General features: G+C 37.8%; 1 protein-coding gene and 1 pseudogene across 1 annotated transcript in view; both read left to right on the forward strand.

Annotated features, from left to right (window-relative positions):
• The window catches only part of LOC110153157 (LIM domain-binding protein 3-like), a 28,461-nt gene extending 9,690 nt beyond the window's left edge, over window positions 1–18,771 (forward strand). Inside the window, exons 2-8 of the mRNA XM_055162455.1 lie at window positions 2,005–2,156; window positions 7,091–7,157; window positions 7,694–7,722; window positions 14,426–14,605; window positions 17,328–17,491; window positions 18,561–18,591; window positions 18,633–18,771. Coding sequence (XP_055018430.1) covers window positions 2,005–2,156; window positions 7,091–7,157; window positions 7,694–7,722; window positions 14,426–14,605; window positions 17,328–17,491; window positions 18,561–18,591; window positions 18,633–18,771 — 762 coding nt within the window. The remainder of the gene's footprint in view (window positions 1–2,004; window positions 2,157–7,090; window positions 7,158–7,693; window positions 7,723–14,425; window positions 14,606–17,327; window positions 17,492–18,560; window positions 18,592–18,632) is intronic.
• On the forward strand, window positions 2,331–2,448 carry LOC129411643 (5S ribosomal RNA; annotated as a pseudogene).
• Window positions 18,772–18,995: the final 224 nt, after the last annotated feature.

An 18,995-nucleotide genomic window follows, 5' to 3' on the forward strand; every position in this document is an offset into this window, starting at 1 on the left:
TATCCCTCCAGGTGCAAAGGTCAAAGGTCGTGGACTGAAATAGCCAGAGGAGATGAGAGCGACGTGCGGGTGTGCGGACATGAGTCAGCGAGGGTTAGATCTGTGGACAGCTGCTCGGGGGTTACACGAGTGCTGTGGAGCTAGTGTCCCCATTGGTCTGTTTATATTCAATAATATAATGCCTAGTAGTGCTGTCACAATACTAAAATGTCAAATTCAATTTTGATAATAAAAATAAAAAATAATAAAAAATAGAATGTGATTTTCAACATTAATCTTTCTACGTTCTTTTCTATTCCCATGGGGCCTCTGTGTAATTCCTCAGTGGTCCAGGTAGGTTTGATAGGAGTCCATGGGTGTATACAAGTCTATGTGCTCTTATACTTGTTCTGATACAGCTCAAGATCATTCTAAAACTATTCAGGGAAGATTCACTTCTGTCCTGTGAATGTTTTTAGTATCAATATTTGTTTAAATTAGTACCTATTTTTGATACTAGTTTTATTATCAATTAGAATTAGTTACAGAATATTGTTGCTTAAATACTTTGAAATACATTTTGCATTTTGTCTTGAAATACATTTTATTGTGACCAAGATCCCCCTCTCCACAAATCTTCAATTTGATTTAATTTTAACAAAATTGACTCTTGTATCTTTGTTCTAATGTTGTTACCTCCTCTAAAACACACCTGGAATTGTGCTTTGTTTCATTCACACATGTTTGCGTAATCCTTTATTAGTCTGTCTACATCTCCAAATCTCAAAATGCTCTGTTCCACCCTGTGATGTCATGAAGTGGTAGTTTTTAAGTTAACAGCTTCTTTTTACCATTAGTCCAGTAGAGAATGACAATTCCAGGGCTGAAATCATTCATCTGGTGAAGGCGCATGGAGTTTAAAAACACAGTGGAGTACTTTCTGTATTACCACATGACATCACAATCTCTCTGTTTGAGAGAAGAACTCGACCTAAATATGCAGAGTTTGTGTGTTGTGTGTGAATGAAACAAAGCACAACTCTAGGTCTGTTTGTGACGAGGATAAAACATCATAACATAGATCAGAAAATAGTGTCATATGGGCCCTTTAAGATGCTTCGTTGCACACTTTCCTTCAGGCATTACCATCTATAATGTGTATGCCTCCCCTTTAATTACTAGTGATGTCAACCTGCCAATACTTTGCTGTCCCTCCATAAAATGGACCCTATTCTCAGGTAGCTTTTTAGGTTAAAAGGCTCTTTAATCACCGCCGTATTGACTGTCCCCATCTGATTGATTATTTCATGGAAAACTTTAAACACTCATGTGTTCAGCTTTTATCCAAAAAGACATTGACTTATGGTAATTCCCTTTGTGCACTGACCTGTGATTTTAAAGCCCGCCATGTAAGGTAACTGGAACTGGGAAGGATTAGCCTCAATTTATGCTACGCTTTTAGAATTTTAAACAGTAATTAAACATGCTATATTATACAAAATGAACTCTTGTGAGCTTTAAAGCCATATTTTAATGTTGTTACCTCCTCAAAAACATACCTGGAGGTCTGTTTTGTTTCATTCACATGTGTTAATAATACTTTATCAATAGTCTGTCTACATCTCTAAAGCTCAAATAGCTCTGGTCCACCTTGTGATGTCATGTAACAGCTGCTTTTTACCTTTAGTTCAAGAAATTAGCAATTCCAGGGCTGAAATCATCCAAATGATTCTAGTGAAGGTGTATGGGGTTTAAAAACACAGTCGAGCACTTACTGTATTACCACATGACATCACAAGGTGGTTTCTGTTGTGTTTTTGTAGTGTGTTTCTGTGAGTGTTTTCTGTTTGAGAAAAGAACTAAAGAACCTAAATATGCAGGGTTTGTGTGTTAAACATGTGCAAATGAAACAAAACACAACTCCAGGTCTGTTTGTGATGAGGAAACAACATTAGAACATAGAGTAATATGAGCCCTTTAATAGAAAATAAGTTGAATATAAGTGTGTTTTGTGTCTCCTCACAGATCACCCCAGGGAGCAAAGCAGCCATGGGAAACCTCATTCAGGGGGACGTAATTGTGGCCATAGATGGAGTGAGCACTGATGGCATGACTCACCTGGAGGCTCAGAACAAGATCAAGATGGCCAACTACAACCTGGCGCTCACCATGTCCAAGTGAGTGCCTGTTTTATGAAGTATGATATAATGCTACACAAAATTAAGATAAAGGATCATTTTTAAACCACATTATATATTTAAAATGGTAATAAACTTCTAAATCAGTAGCAATAAAAAAGAAGTATAGTATAGTAGTAGCTTATTTTCACATACTACAGTAATGGTGCAAATAACAGTGCAAATACCGGCTTGTCAAAGCCTGATCCCATGAGATCTCAGAAGCTAAGCAGGGCTGGGCCTGGTTAGTACTTGGATGGGAGACCACTGGGAATTCCAGGTGCCACAGTGGGGCGCCAGTTGCAAAAACTGTCATTGTGTCCTTAGGCAAGACACTTCACCCACATTGCCTAGTATGAAAGTTGTGTGTGAGAGCTGGTGGTGGTTGGAGGGGTGGATGGTGCAGATTGGCAGCCTTGCTTCTGTCAGTCTGCCCCAGGGCAGCTGTGGCTACAGTAGTAGCTTACCACCAGAGTGTTGAGTGAAAGAATAATGAACTTTGAGTGTCTTGAAAGGCGCTATATAAATGCATTGATTAATTAATTAATTAAAAATGAAAAGGTACTCAAACTCATATAGTAACTCACTTCATCCATTGATCCAGAGATTGGTTTAATTAAGCTTATCCCATAGACTGTATATATAAATGGACATGGCTGACCCGCTAGCCGCCACGTTCCAAATAGGAAGTTAGCATGGGCGCACTTCTTGCTCCATTGACTCTGGCTCCAATTCACTTTGTATTGAAAAAATCATTTTGGTCTTGAAATTATACATTACCTTCAACAGCCTCTTTCCTGACTGGCTCTTTGGTTGCTATGATACTCACCCCCTTAACTTCTCAATGAGCCTCATTTGACTGCAGTGGTGTTAATAATATAATAATAATAATACTTGGCTTCAAAAAAGCAGTTGTTTTTAGCGCTTAACCTCAGATGTAAACATGTAGTGACAGGACGGCGGGCAGTGTTTTTCTGACATTGCGGTTTCTCGCTTTGAGCTCTGTGCTGTGTCTTACTCTCTCTCGTGTCCTCCTCCTTCTCCCCCTCCTCATCCTCTCTGTCCCAGTCTCCTCCTGCTTCTCTGGGCCTGTGTGAGAGCCGACAGCTGCCTCTCAGTCTGTGTGGGGTGAGGAGGTGGTGGCTGATGGGCTTGTGAGCACAAAGGGCCAGAGTAATACAGATGCCACAAAGAGTCAGAGTATTAATAGAACCAGCCAGTTATATTTTCCCAAAATGAACTTCAGAGCTGTGTGAACACCATAAACAATGACATTTTACAGTTACATTTCATTTAAAGGTCCTATATTACACAAAATTGACTCTTGTGATCTTAAAGCCATGTTATGATGTTGGTACCTCCTCAAAAATATGCATGAAGTTGGGTTTTGTTTCATTCACACATGTTTGACCCTTTATTATTAGTCTGTCTACATCTCCAAATCTCCAAATCCTCTGTTCCTTCTTGTGATATCATGAAGTAGTAGTTTTTAAGTTAACAGCTCCTTTTACCTTTGGTTCAGTAGAGAATGGCAATTCCAGGGCAAAAATCATCCAAATGATTCTGGTGGAAGCGTGTGGAATTTAAAAACACAGTGGAGCACTTCCTGTACTTCTGAAGATATTCCTCACTTATGCATTAAGGATTTGATACTTATTCCAAATATTGAGTTTGATTCCAATACGGCAATGATAATAAAAAGCACAGTAGACTGGAATATTCAGCATTATATCTTTTATATATCTGTGTAAATCCTCAGTCGTGCAGTTAGGTTCTGGTCTATGGGCATATACTAGTCTTTGTTATACTAGTTTTAGTTTCGATATATATCTGACTTTCGATACAGTCCTAATTTCCATTGTATCTTCAATGAGGCTGTAAAATACTCTGAGCTGTTTTCAGTTCTTATCTGTGTTCTGTCTTTGCTCTCAGGCTCCTCTGTTGTTGTCTATAATGAAGATGATTGGGATCACTGCTTATTTCTGAACCTGAACCACTGCTTATTTCTGAACCTTTACAACAGAGACTCTTTTTTTTGTGGTCTTAGTAGAACAGGAGACGTGACTATTGACTCACGTCTGATTGGTGTCCTTGAATGATCACAGCACAATTTTCTCTTTATTCTGACCTAGACACTCAAAACTTTTTAATATTTGTATTTATTACCACATGCATTTCTGATGGTTATTTAAAACATTCGAACCTGTAAAGTGATCACAAACAGACAAGCATTTTCTGCATAATAAATCATTTGTTATAACTTTTTTTTTATTCTGCTCTTGAGTGCTAATTTTTTTCATTTTGTGTATTTATTTATGATTTGCTGTAGATATGCAAGCTCATCCTAAGGGGGTTTTAAGTAGGTAGCAGTTTTCGAGTTCTGATAATGTTTTCGATACTATGGCTTTAAATATCTGCCAATACCAGTGCAATTAATTTCCTTAATAACACAAAACTGATCCAAATATGTTATGGAGCTGTTATCTGTTATCCCTCAAGTAACTGCACACCAACTCTGCATAAAAAAATCTAAACATTATGAGACTTTCTGGTGCCAAAATCTTATTACATCAGTTTATATTTCCACCCAAGATGTCGACTGAACTGATATTCGGAAGCCGATATCCAATCCATCAGATTTTTTGGTTCATTTCTAGTTTTAAGATGATGGTCTATGTATAAGAAGTATTCTGTATAGTCTTGTTTGTACAGAGATCCCAGTTACCCCATCTGACAGCTAAGATAGAGAAAGTAGAAGATTGGATAGCAGCCATAGACTGTATATAGAACTGGACTGAGGGAGCGTGACATCACCCACAGTTCAGCATCTGCCAAATGAAGCCAATCGAGGCCAGCAGTTATACCGGCTAATCTGCAGCCATGGACCATACTTGGAAATCGCTTAGCAATGAGGCACAATAGCTGTCAATCAAACCTGTTGCAAACACTAACAGGAGTGACCTTTGGAAAAAAAAGCACCTGATTGGCCTGGATTGATGAGTGTCAGAGCAGCAGTTACAGAGAGAGGAGCCATCATTTATCAATTAGTACTTTGCTAGTGTGACCAGATTTTCAAAATTCAAAACTGGATCACCAATCATCCTGGGTTGGGGTGATTGGTATAAATAAAATTGTGGAAAGACTGTGTAACATTGTCCATTCTCAGCTCACTTGTGGGTCAGTTCTGGGTGACTTCTTTTGGTGCATTTTTTGCCTTATGGTAATTGTCAAGCTTTGTTTTCTGTATTTTAGTTAAACAAATGACAATTTATGCCTCTCCTCACTGTTTGGCGGGTATCAGGTTGGTCCAAAATCGGGACACCTGGGACATTTCTTGTATAAAACTGGGACAAATCAATGTTTTTTGGATAAATCTGCTGGGACAGGGCACACAGGGCTCAACACTGGGACTGACACGGGTAAAGAGAGACGCCTGGTCACCCTATACTTTGCAGTTACATCACATTGGGGTGTTCTACATGTATCACTAATGATGGAATGTTTAGAAGTTTCCATGGTGACACTGCACACACTGAAAACACTGTCAAAAAAGTTTGAAAACACAAGAAACAATACAAAATGGATTTAAATATTTTCAGGAGCCTATGATCAATATGAGCATTCGTGGTCCTGTTTAGTAATAGATGAGAGTGACTAACTGAAACACTGTTGGCTTGTGACTGTAATGTTATGTGTGAGAGACTTGTTTAATAACACAAATCAGCTCACCTGTTGTAGCTCCAATCAAGTCAGCACTTTCTGTTCAGATAGTGTTAACATAAAGCTCGGATTAAAGTCTAACTTAAGCCACAGAGCTTCAGACAGAGGAGTGCTTTCAGTTAGCTTCACACCCCCAGGGAATGTTGATGACATCAGCTGCAAAGTATCAATTGAAGTTCATTAGAAGGCTCAGATGGAAACACTTTGTTCTAGGTGTGGAAGAAAAAATCAGTTCAGTGATATATATACTTCATTGGACAATTCTCAAATCAATTTAAAATGTATCCAAATACATTTTTATATATTTTTTTTATATTTTTCACAAAAAATCATTATTTACATTCACTGTTCTGATGATTTAAACATTTGTATATATTATATTTCAAACAATTGTCTTCTCATGAAGGTGTGGTTGACTGCATTAACAGAAGGCAAGGCAAGGCAAGATTATTTGTATAGCACAATTCGTACACAAATTCGTAATTCAAAGTGCTTTACAGAATAAGGAATACATTCAAATCACAATAAAAACAAATCAAAACATAAATAATCATCACAAAATTAAAGATTAAAATTAAAAAAGAGAGAGAGAGAGAGACATACATAAATTAGAGAGAAGAGTGCGGAATGAAATCCTTTTAGTCATATGCACAGTGAAACAGAACCGTTTTGAGCCTGGATTTAAACAGCGTCAAAAAAGAGGCCTGTCTCACATGTTCAGGAAGACTGTTCCAGGTTTTAGCTGAGTGAACCTGAAACGCTGACTCCCCGTGTTTAGTCCTGAGTCTGGGCACCAGCAGGAGGCCGGTCCCTGAGGTCCTCAGAGTGTGAGATGGTTCATATGGCACTAACATGTCAGAGATGTACTTTGGTGCTCAGTCATGGAGAGACTTGTACACAAGCAGAGCTGCTTTAAAGTCTATTCTCTGAGCCACAGGAAGCCAGTGCAGAGACCTGAGCACAGGACTTATGTTCTGGATGTAACAGAAGTAATTATTGATAAATTGCAATACATCGTCCTTTGTTTTATCGCATCGGGATATATCAGGATATATAGAATCATGGCATGCATATCATGATATGTATTGTGTCATCAGACTCAAGGCAATGCACACCCCTACTTTGTTTCCCATACTGACTTTCTTAGGTAATTCCATCTGTATAGCAACTGATCCAAAATTGTTTTTTGTTTCTCTCCCTCTCTCTCTCTCCAGGTCCAAGCGTCCTGTTCAGTTGGCTGCACCGAGGATGGACTCTATTTCCCTGATTCCTCACCAACAGGTATCTCCCTTCAACCCAATACATTCACATACAAAAATACTTTAATAAGAAATTTATAATAATAATAACTGCAAGCCTCGATTAGCTTCATTTGACTGGAACTGAACACCGTGGATGACCTCACACTTCCTTAGTCCACTTCTTTATACAGCATGACTACAACATTGTAATCTACCCATAGTGGGACAACTAAAAGTTTATCTTATGTACATATCAAAATGTCAAAAAAGAATAAACAATTTCAAGACAATTTCATTTTCACATACATATTTCAAAGCCTTTATTTGGTTAAAAATGTATTGTGTAATGTATTTAATCTAAATCTCTAGACAACTTTTAAAATAATCATAAAATATAAAGTTGCTGCTCTAAGCTATTATATTATCCTGATCTTTTTCGCTGCCCTGTCTCCAGGTTTGTATTTATTTAATTATTACTTACTGTATTCACCATTGCCAGTGGAGTTTTATTACCTCCTGGCAAAAGCAACCCAGTTTATATTTGATAGTCCCCTAATAGACACATCCTGCTCGGAGTCCAGCAGGGCAGCTCAGGGCAGATTTATGTGGACTGGGGTAACGTTATAAGGCTATTTGTATCCCAAGGCTTATCCAAAGTGTGACAACTTCTCTGATCTTTTTACAAACTGGATTAACACCATCAACATTCGTCATTTGTGGTTTTTACAGTGAAAAACTACAAAATAACGGGTGACTATATTAAACAGGAGTATTTGTTGAGACCCGGGATTATAAAGGGAAAGTACCTAAAGCCTTGTCTGAAGTGGGTGATACTTGATAAAGGATCTCATTTCAAGTTAGCGAGCAAGAGGGGCACTGATGTCTGCTTTCAGGAATTGACACCGCACAATGTAAAAACCACACACTGCTAAATGTGTAACCAAGCTGTAATGTTCAAAAACCAAACTATATTTCATCCATGCATATTTGAGAAATTAAACAAACGCAGATACTGTTACCTTACGAAACTTTTCTTGTGGAGGTTTTATACGTTGTTGTTTCTGTGGACATATTATTGCTTTCTATTGCTCAAAAATACAATAATTCCTTCTGTGAATAAGGTCGACTCTCCGCAGATCTAAATTGTAATGTTTTATAGCTTTAACCGGCTTGTCTCCCTCGTAAGAGATAGTTTTCATTTATACTGTGGAATATTCCAGATCATGCATTAACATTTCCATGGAGACAAGCAGGTGGCAGACCATCCACTAGAAATGTTGACCAGTGCAGATTCTAGTAGCTAGTCTGCCAGTTGGCCATTGCAACATTTTGTGTTTGTCACTGTCGTATACCAACGAAGATTTAAAGTCCAAAGCCACAGACACACAACGCTGTCATTAGGGCAGTCCAGCGTGATGTCACATAGTACCTGAAACTGCAGATGGCCATTGGATTCAAGGCTAAAATGACTAAGAACAGTAGATAATACAAGTAAAACCCCATTTTGTTGGGTTTCAGATGACATCACATATTGTATAGACCAAAATAATGAAATACAGGTGGGGGCAGGATAAATTAATATTGTTAAAATGCAAAATGATGTTGGGTTTAGTCAGTGAGTTAGTCAAGAGACAGTTTTTCCTCTTGATTACATTGTACTTTGTGATGAAATCCTAATGGTAAATTCACAAATGTTGAACCTGATATTTTCAATTACTGACTAAACCCAAGACGTTTTAGCTGCCCCCCATCTGTATTAATTAATTTTGGCCTATAGAATGTTGTCATCTGAAACCCAGCAATACGCACATGTAGAGTTTAGTTCCGCTTTAAGTCTTGAATAGGGGTTATAACACATGACCTGTCCTCCCTGAAGCCTGAGTCTCCGCAGCTGAATGGGCGTGGCTCCGGCCCCACAGACGCCGAGTCCCCCGGCAAAAGGAGCCCGTCCCTGAAGAGACAGTATAACACCCCCATCGGCCTCTACTCTGAATCCACGCTCAGGGAGATGGCTGCTAGACAGGCTGGGTATGTGCTGTGTAATGTGTACTGGAGCAGAGGAGGCAACCAGAACATTCAAAGTCCAGCCCAAAAGTTGTAAAAAAGCACACAAGGAGATGACTTTTTCCTGGGTTGACATATTCTTTTCCACAGAAGGGAGCTTTGGAGACTACGTTACCCAGCATGCCTCTGGGGTAGCCTCGGTTTACACTCTGATTAGGTTACTGTGTCATTGAGGAAGCCCCGCACCTGTTAGCTCTTTTGGATAGCGCTAAAGGTTAAAGGTGAAAGAATATTATAACACACACGGATAACACTTGAGAAACCAAGAATCAAATAAAAAAAGTGCCAAGTATTAGCACAAAATACCACAGGAGTTCTTAAGGTGGTATAGCTGTAATTTATTTGTCTAGTTTTTTTTTAAATACAGTTATTGTCAAATATTTATAAATGCAGATGGCTATAGAGTCTGCCATAATTTCTACAGAATTGCTATAATAATATAAGAATTTAATAAATGCTTATGACAGGATTTTACAATTGTCAAATTTGTGAAAAATATTTTGAAAATTACAGGAAGTAGAGAGTTATTTTAGAGAATTCCATATTGAAGACATCACATTGGGAGAACTCTATCCAAAATCAATCAATCAATCAAGCTTTATTTTTCAGACTCCAATGGGATAGAACAGGGGTGTCAAACTCAAATTTACAGAGGGCCAAAATTAAAAACTGGGACTAAGTCGTGGGCCAAACTAAATATTCATTGAAAAATTTCAACAATATCTGCATGTTTTCTCTTCTTTCAAGATATGTAATGTTAAACCTTTTGTTATTAAAATAAATGTTTAATAATAGTTTTACTTAAACACTGAATCCAGAACAAGCAGAATATAAAATAATAATGACATTTTAAATAAATAATGTCTATATCTGTATATATCTAAAAATATATGTCCATAGTCTATCTGTAGCCAGTGGGGCAGCTCTTATACATATTTGATATGATCTCACAGGCCAAATATAATTATATCGCGGGCCAAATTTGGCCCCCAGGCCTGAGTTTGTCTGATAAAGAACATTTAAAAAACAGACAAAAGACAAACAAAACACTAATAATGGTTTATAGTTCATATAAGGAGTTCCTCCTGTTACTCCAGAGTGTGGAAGTAAACCTGACACTGCTCTGCTAATGCATTATTAAAGCATTTATAATTTCATTCTGTGAGTCTTGCAGGCGCTTCATAAATTTGTATACAATGTTTTTGATTTCATTGAATGTAGGGACATTATTCTGCACAAACAGCAAACTGGTTCATCGAGGGACTTTCATCAGGATACGAAGTGCATTGTTATAGGCAACCTGCAACTTCTAAAATTGAATTTTGCTGTAAGTGCACCTCAAATGGGCAGTATAGACTGGTGTATAGAGCTATTTTCACATTGCTTGTACACATATGAAATTTCCATGCCAACATACTTGCTTCTGCGTACAGTTTGCAGTACTGCCTCTGAATGTCATCATCATCCCTGATCCCTGAGTTTAAGGCTTAATTTACACAACAAAATACTTTAAACAAAATAAAGGTGTTTTCTTATATTTTTATTATCATCATTTCTGTCTCATTAGTTGAGTTTTGGCCCAGTGTAGGACATGGTTTCTAGATAAAATTCCCTAGTGTGGTGTCTTGATTTCAAACCAAGAAGTAAAATTTGAAACCTAAAAAAATGCCAGTCTGCGAATAAAAAAAATTAAAAAAGTGAAATGTGTAGTCCAGCCTGTCATAAGCACATTAAACTACATTGGTAATTTTTTTCTCTCGACAAATTTTAAAACCACTTTTTTTCTAATGGCAAAAGAGTGTCCCCATTTACACCCAGTGGTCACTTTGACAATCTGTAGAGGAAATTATTGGAAAACATTTGTTTTTGTCTGTGAGCTGTAACCTTTGACCTTTCCTCTTTTCCAGCATTGTCCTATAATAACCTATTTCTTCGTCATTATCACCCTGACCTCAAACTAACTGACACATATTTCTTTGTCGATTCTCTCTCTCCTGGTGCTGTTTCTTGGAAGATGTTCGCCCCTCCTCCTCCTCCTCAGAAGTCAGTATCAGGCTGGATGTGATCGTGGGATTAGACTGAGCATGTGTGATTTGGAGTTTGGTGATCGGTTTGGCATGGTTTTGATTTAAAGGTGCATTGCGCAACTTTTCTGTTGGAGGGTCTGCTACCTGCTTGTATCCAGAGATGTTACTGCTTTAATTAGAATGTTCCATGGTATGACATTAAACATATCCATCTAGTGTTTATTCATTACAGGTGTTTCTATCATTCCTTCTGTGAATAGGAGAGAGATCTGAATTGTAGCGTAATGTAGCGTAGTGCTGTAACCTGCTTGTCTCTCTCATGATAGTTTTAAGGTTTAAGCTGGACTGTGGAACATTCTAGACAAAGCAGTAGCATTTCCATGGAGACATCAGATTGTGGCCCCTCCACTAAAAATGTTACACAGTGCACCTTTAAAGTTGTGTTTGATCTTTTCATGTGGTGTACTTATATTAAAGGACATATTGTGCAAAATCTACTTTTTAGAGCTTTTAACCATGTTATAGTTGTTTCCTTCTCATTTACCCTGTCAAAATTATATTTGGAGTGATTCGTGCATGTTTGAGTCATCTTTATTCTTCTGTATTCCAATTTATCCCAGTTTTCACCACTACACGCCCACTGCTCTGTATTTACTTTATTCTCCAGTTGTATTTTCTTAATCGGTGATATATGTAGGTTTTGGCATGGTTTAGCAAAGTGACTCTTTATTGTGATGATGTTTACAGCGACATCAGCTCCCACTAGACTCTGTAAATTTTCAACCCAGAAATCAACACTTTTGTTTCTTTTATTAAGTTGTTTTAGGTCACGGTTTGCAATTTAAAATGTCCAAATTATAACATAATGTATCATATGATCGCTTTGACCAATCAGAGCGAGAGGAGCTAGAGCAGAGGAGAACAGAGCCGAAGCTAATGATTATAAAGCATTTTTAAGACAACTGAAGGATTTTGAGCTTAGAAAAAGTTTGTGGTATGAAAATAGGTAAAAATCACCACAAAATCCAACATTTTTGAAAGTTGTAGATGCCCTGTCAGCCGAACACGAGCAGTTAGTGATTACATTGTGTTCTGTGAGAAAAATCCTTTCTTGACCCAGGGGATTTTTTCCGCTGAAGTTCCAGTGAGTGTTACTACGTCAACTGGAGGCAGCTACAAGCAGCAACACCCTATCCAGTTATTTGAATAGATCCATGAATTATCCACGATTGTCATAGATTATAACTGTATAGCAGACACAAGCACAGTATGTCTTCTTTAAAAAATGTGTTTTGGTTTCTTGATGTTTTCTTATTTTGTTGAATGAGAGCCATAGTTTACTTTATTGAACTTTATTTTGTCTATTTGTTTAGTTAGAAAGATCTGAGTGGGCTCTCCATGGAACTAAAGGTAAAAGTTAGCTGTTAATTTGAAAGCTATTTTCAGCTTTGGGGATGCAGATGGACTAAAAATAAAAGATTACTCAAACATGTGTGAATGAAACAACACCACTCCAGGTGTGTTTTTGAGAAGATAACATTATAGCATGGCTTAAACCTCTCAAGAGTCCATTTTGTATGATACAGAGCATTTAATTTCTTGTCCACTGGCAGTAACCTAAATCAGGTCAATAGAAAAGGGAACAATTTGACTCATCTGCATTCATCAGAGCTTAATGTGCATTACCTAAATCTGTTCCACTGATATGATCTGTTCACTGTCCCTGATGACATTTGTGTAGTGACAGAAAAGGTCCCTGTCTGACATGTTTGCTAAGCCCTGTGGTATTTCTCTGCAGCTCTGATTGATGCAATGTTTTATATAAGGAACGTAACACAGAACGTGATCGTATACAGTTTGTAATGTCTGCTGGCTTAGTGTAAACATTCTGTACAGTTTGTAAGGTTACGTGTAAATGGACTTCAGGATTCGATATTTAGGATGACTATGCTAACTAGAGATGAACCGATACAGCTTTTTCAGTTTCAGTACCGATTTTGATACTATAGCTTTAAGTATCTGCCAAAAACATTTATTTCTTTAAAACTAAAATAAAAATAAAACTGATCCAAATTCTAACCAATCCAATAAAAGTTCAAATATTATGAGACTATGAGCATTAAATACTTCAATTATTTTGCTCAACCAAGATATCGGCTGAACTGATATAGGAAGCCAATATCCGATCCAGCTAATTTTTCAGTATTGGCGCCGATATCCGATACCAATATCATTATCTCTTATGTTAACACCTTTTGTGCTGGTTTTCTCTGGGCTAACAATGGTTTTCTACACTGTGATACTGAACTCTGTCCAAATATAAAATAAGGGCAGATAATTCAGATTTTGTGGGCTTATATGAAGAACAAGAGTTTGACTGCTTACAGAAAACTTTTACTTCCTCTGAGCCTTAGAAATAACACAGTTTGAGTTTTTCCAAGATTGTTGCATCAGAAATCCTGTGCAGTTTTAAGTCAATAAATCATCGCCAGACTAAGTCTGCCAGCATTTCTGCCATCAAATACTGTTCATTACAATTGCATGCTTAACATGGTGGTTATGTTGCTTAGTTTGTTTCAGATTTTTAGTTTTACTGGAGGAAGATTTGATCTGAATTGTTTTATAGAAAGAATATATACGTTGGCTTTGTGTTTGGTGCATTGTGTTTGCATGACCCGTTGTCCTGATGTATTTAGGTCTGTTACAATAATCACTATATAAATATATAACAAAATAACAATCACGATTTTGGTACTCAACTATCTACAGAACAGCTTTGTGTAAATAAAGATTCAGACAGCATCACTTTCTTGGCCAACTACGACCAGTAAATATTCTCATTACATCATTTTATATGTAAAACCTGAAAGCAGATATCCAAACCAGCAAATTTTGGAAAAGTCTGGATTGGCACCAGTATCGAATTGGTGAATCACTACTTTCAATGATTAGATGATTTTGCAGTTTAACTGTGTGATAATGATTTGAATTAGAATGTGCATGTAACCACAGCCATCATAAACAGTCTCAAACTCGATCTTAATCTAATCACACTATTTTTGTTGTAACATTTCGTTCTAATTATGGTGACAAACCTAGATACCTGTGAGCATGTGTGACATGAGAATGCTTTGTCTGTCCTCTGGATCAGTTTACACTTACCCCGCCCTCACCGTGTGCCCTCCCCCTCTTCCTCACTCCTCCCGTCACACCACAGTGCCCCCTTCTGCCCCGGAGGCCTGAAGGACCCCGCCCACAAGCCCATCGAGGTGACCGGGCCGGGGGGCAAGGCCACTATCATCCACGCCCAGTACAACACCCCCATCAGCATGTACTCCCAGGACTCCATCATGGACGCCATCGCAGGCCAGACCCAGGCCAAGGGGCAGGACATGGGGTAAGGCTGCACACTGCCCCACCCTCACACCCACCCGGTCACTGTCGCACTTTTGTCCTCTTCCTCCTCCTCCTTTTGTTCCCTGTGGAAAAATATTTCACTTGTGCTATTGTTGGTGTTTTTAGAATCAGCTCCAGTCATATCTGGTATAGCGCCGCAACAATTCATCACCATATTTGTGTCTGGTTAGTTTATTTTCTTATTCCAAGGATTTATAAGTAACAACATTGTTTTGCATTTTTGTTATTTTTTACGCACTTTGGTTATCCTACAGACTGATTTAGGTTGAAGTTATACTTATTTTGTCTACCTTGCCTAAATCAGGGGTCATCAAACTAAGACCCGTGGGCCGACGCCAGCTCACCATGCCCCTTTGACCACCCCCCAGCCCCTCTGCCCCCCACCACTTGAATTGACCCTAGGAGGCAATCCTCAAAAGCTGTCATGGCCTCTTTTAACTTTTTGGCAAATAATAACACACCTGCATCTTGTATTTTGTTGATTTTTCAATTAAAAATGTATATTTATATGAAGCATTTATATTTAAATAATTATGAGATATTTACATTTACCGCCAAATTTTTGTCATCTGACAAGCTTGAGATCAAACAGTGACAGTCAAAGCTCGTGCAGAGTTCTGTAGTGCAGGTAAGGACAGCAAAATGACTCATGTTAAAGTATGAAAACAGAGAATGCAGAGTTTTCAAAGAACAATCGACAACCGATTATTTTTTTGTTCAGTGTAAGGACTGTGCAGGTTGTCTGACAAGGCTTAAGTGAATTCTGTGTTTAATGTGACATTTTGCTTATAAATACACTTTTTTCTAGTACTAGTTTCTGTATAAATAATTGTTTTTGCATGAACTCTCCCTTCAGGGGTAGTCTTGTGAGTGCAGTTGTATAGAAAGTTATAGTTTTGAGAGCTTTTGATACGCCTCTTTATTGTAGATTATCTGTCGGATGTCAATTTCTTGGTCAAACTTTCATTTTTTATTTATTTTTTCATTCATTTAAGATTAATATAAAATAATGATGTTTCATACATCAGTGTGAATGAAAAGGAGCAGAAAGAAGTACAGACTTGTAATATCTACCCCCTACTGCAGTGATTGTTAATAGTTTGGACAATATTGAACCGTATGGGCAATACTGATTCAAAAATCTATGCCAAATTATGTTAGCACACAAAGCTGCATTGCAAAAAAAACAAGCATAAAGGCTTTTTTTCATCATTAGCGCAATTCATTTGTAAATATTTAGAGAAATATATTATAAATAAATAATGAATTAAGTATTTGACTTCTGACTAGTTGACTCTTAAAATAATGATGTTGGTTAAATATGTTGCAGCCCTATTGTGGTATAAATCTTGACTATTTGTAAAAGCTGATCTTGTCTTCCAATGAGGTTAATTTGGTCTTCATGGATTCTTTTTTCAGGCTAAAGTTTCGTTTTCATACCTGACAGAGTGGTCATGTGATGTCTGAAACTGTGAAATTTCTGTTTTTTGTTTCCTGTTTCTGATAGTAGACAGATGTTGAGACGTTGTGACTGGGCATTTGTTTGAAGCTGTGGCTAAATGTTATAATGGCTTTACTTTAAAGCGGACAGTTAACCTTTTGTATATTTGTTGGTGCCTTATACACACACATGGTTCTTAAATAGTTTTTGGTTGTGAAGTCTAATTCCAAACATGAGATGGTGCAGCTTGTATTTTCAGTTGTTTGTTCGTCTTTATTGCAAATAATCAGAAATAGTTGACAGCTTTGTTTGTAGAAGCCCTATTTACTAACAATCAATTTTCCATTTCCGCTGCAAAATTAGAACAGATGCATATGGACATTGCTTTCTATGAACAAATATTGCTCAGATCTATGTAATACAGGACAAACACAAGAGTGACATTTACCTCATGTGTACAGGTCTGTCTCATCCCTCGTCTCTAAATGACACTTAATGACACAGTATTTTTGGTCAAACATAAATAGTCTTTATACATTGGACAGCTGAATGTTCTGGGTGTCTTTTTCTCTTTTTAAATGTCATTTGTACTTAAAGGAACTGTATGTAACCTGTGCTCTTACAGTTTTTGTTTTGTTTTGTTTTTATTTTACAATCACAACTGAATTTGTGTTGCCAGTGTGAAATCTCAGAACCTCCAGAATTCACTTACTAAGCTGAGCTGAGTCATAACTGGCTGTAGACGACAATTCATAGCAGAAAGAGTCTTTTTAGGGTTTAACCAACTGGATTTCAGCATTAGAACAACAGCAACCCAACTGCTTTCTGATTGGATAATGATCTTGAGAACCAAATCACCAAATTATGACAAACAACTTAGCCGTCATGTCCAAAGTTTTTTGTAATTAAGAATAAATCAGCATCACAGTTGTTATCAGTAAAAGCTATATTTGATTTAAACAGGTTTACCTTGTATCTAGGGGCACCTATAGGTCAAGTTTAAGGAATTTAAAATTTTACATACAGTTCCTTTAAATTCATTGTATTTCATTATTTACAGTCACCTTTTTACCTGGACTCTGTTACAGTACCTCATATCACGCCAAGTCCAACATATTGTTGTTTTCATTCATTACTCTTTGATTACAAATGTTTACCTGAGTTCAAATGACGTTCGAAGCCCATTGCGCGCTGTGGACGCTGTGGTGCCTGTTGTGACTTGGTTTGGTGTGTTGTGGCGCCCTCTTGTGTGTGCCTACAGTATAGCACCCCTTGTAGAGAGCGTAGTAGACAGCAGCTCCGCGGTGTACCAGGCGGTGCTGAATGCAGACAGGGACCCCGAGCAGAGAGAGTGGGGCCGGCGCACCTCCATGCCCCAGTCCAGAAGCTTCCAGGCCCTGGTGCACCTCACAGGGACTGACTCAGGTAAGGACCACTGCTCACTATTGCTTTTCACTCAGTTCTTGAGATAAACAGAGACAAACATTATTATCAATTTAATTTTATACAAAGATTTTGATTTAGAGTATATCTCAGAATGCTTGTGTAATAATTGGTTTTAATTTAAAGAATTTATTGCAGACTTCCTTAGTTAACTGTTTTTCAGTCATTTCTAGAGACAACAGTGGCTATATTCACATGCACGGCAAAATTTGATTATTATGTCTGATCTTTGGCCGTTTCAGATTGTTTAAATTATATGCAAAACGGAAACTCTGATGTAAGTGATCAGAGGTACCATGATCTGACACACAAAAAAAAAAACTTGACGATTTTCCAGTGTATATGAAATTTTAATAAACTTATTACACAAAAAATAGATAATAATTAGATATAGAGTGCATGTAACCGCAGTCAATGTTGGAAAGTGTTTTGGAGTAGGAATGTGTTATTGCAATGAGAAATCTCTTTCTCAAATCACAGTTCAAGTACTAAATGAATTTCTTTTGCACTAGTATTTATGATTTCATAATTCTGAATATAAGCACAACCTTTCTGATGGATGATCCCCTACGTGCTTGTCTCCACAAATATAACTAGAAATTTCTTTGTCTGGAATGCTCCATAGTATGGCATTAAACATACCTAATTACCTTTATTCAAATAATGATGTTTTCAATAGCAAAAAATACCTTATATACAGTATACTTTCATACTGTGAGCAGGGTCACCTCTCCACAGATCTGACCTGTAACTTCTAGTCTCCACTGTGATCTATGTATGTACTCTCTACTATGGAACATTAAGCAATAACATCTTTACGACGACATGCAGGTGGTGGATCCTTCATCAGAAAATGTATTTTTTTTTTAAAACAAAACTTTAAAATATGGTTTATTGACACCTGTGACTATGACCATAAAATATTTGAATGATCCCTTTAAACCATAAGATTCATTACAAGTTCCTAATTAATGACCACCATTTACTGTTAAAATATACAACTGCAGTCAAAAGAACAAGTCGTGAGTCTCCCTTGCATTTTGTGTTGCAGTGGGCGATGAGGAGGAGCTGCAAAGGAGCAGGTAGGAGGCAGTTCTTCTGACCTGTCCTCCTCCCCTTGAAGATCTCACCACCTCCACCACCTCCACTTCCTCCACCATCATCACCCCCTCCTCTGCCTGATCACTCCACCAACCACCCCCTCACCATGCCCCCAGTCTGAGCCTGTCCGCACAGCCTCACTGTCACTGGGTCTGAATTAAGTGGGCCCCAAGTCTTACACCATGGCACTTTATTGCACTAAGATGCAATACGCTTTAGGTTCCACAAGAGGGAGCTGTCATAACACTAAATCTCCACTGGTTACGTTTGCATGAGCACCAAAAATGACCACTGTTGGAATGTCATTTACGGCTGATGGGAGAGGGCTGTTGGCTTGAATAGTCCACTAAAAATGGCTGTGGAAAAAGCTCTCAAAACTATTACA

Source organism: Boleophthalmus pectinirostris, unplaced genomic scaffold, assembly GCF_026225935.1.
Source record: "Boleophthalmus pectinirostris isolate CB_2022bp ecotype Guang Dong unplaced genomic scaffold, ASM2622593v1 HiC_scaffold_5, whole genome shotgun sequence".
Lineage (NCBI taxonomy): Eukaryota > Metazoa > Chordata > Actinopteri > Gobiiformes > Gobiidae > Boleophthalmus > Boleophthalmus pectinirostris.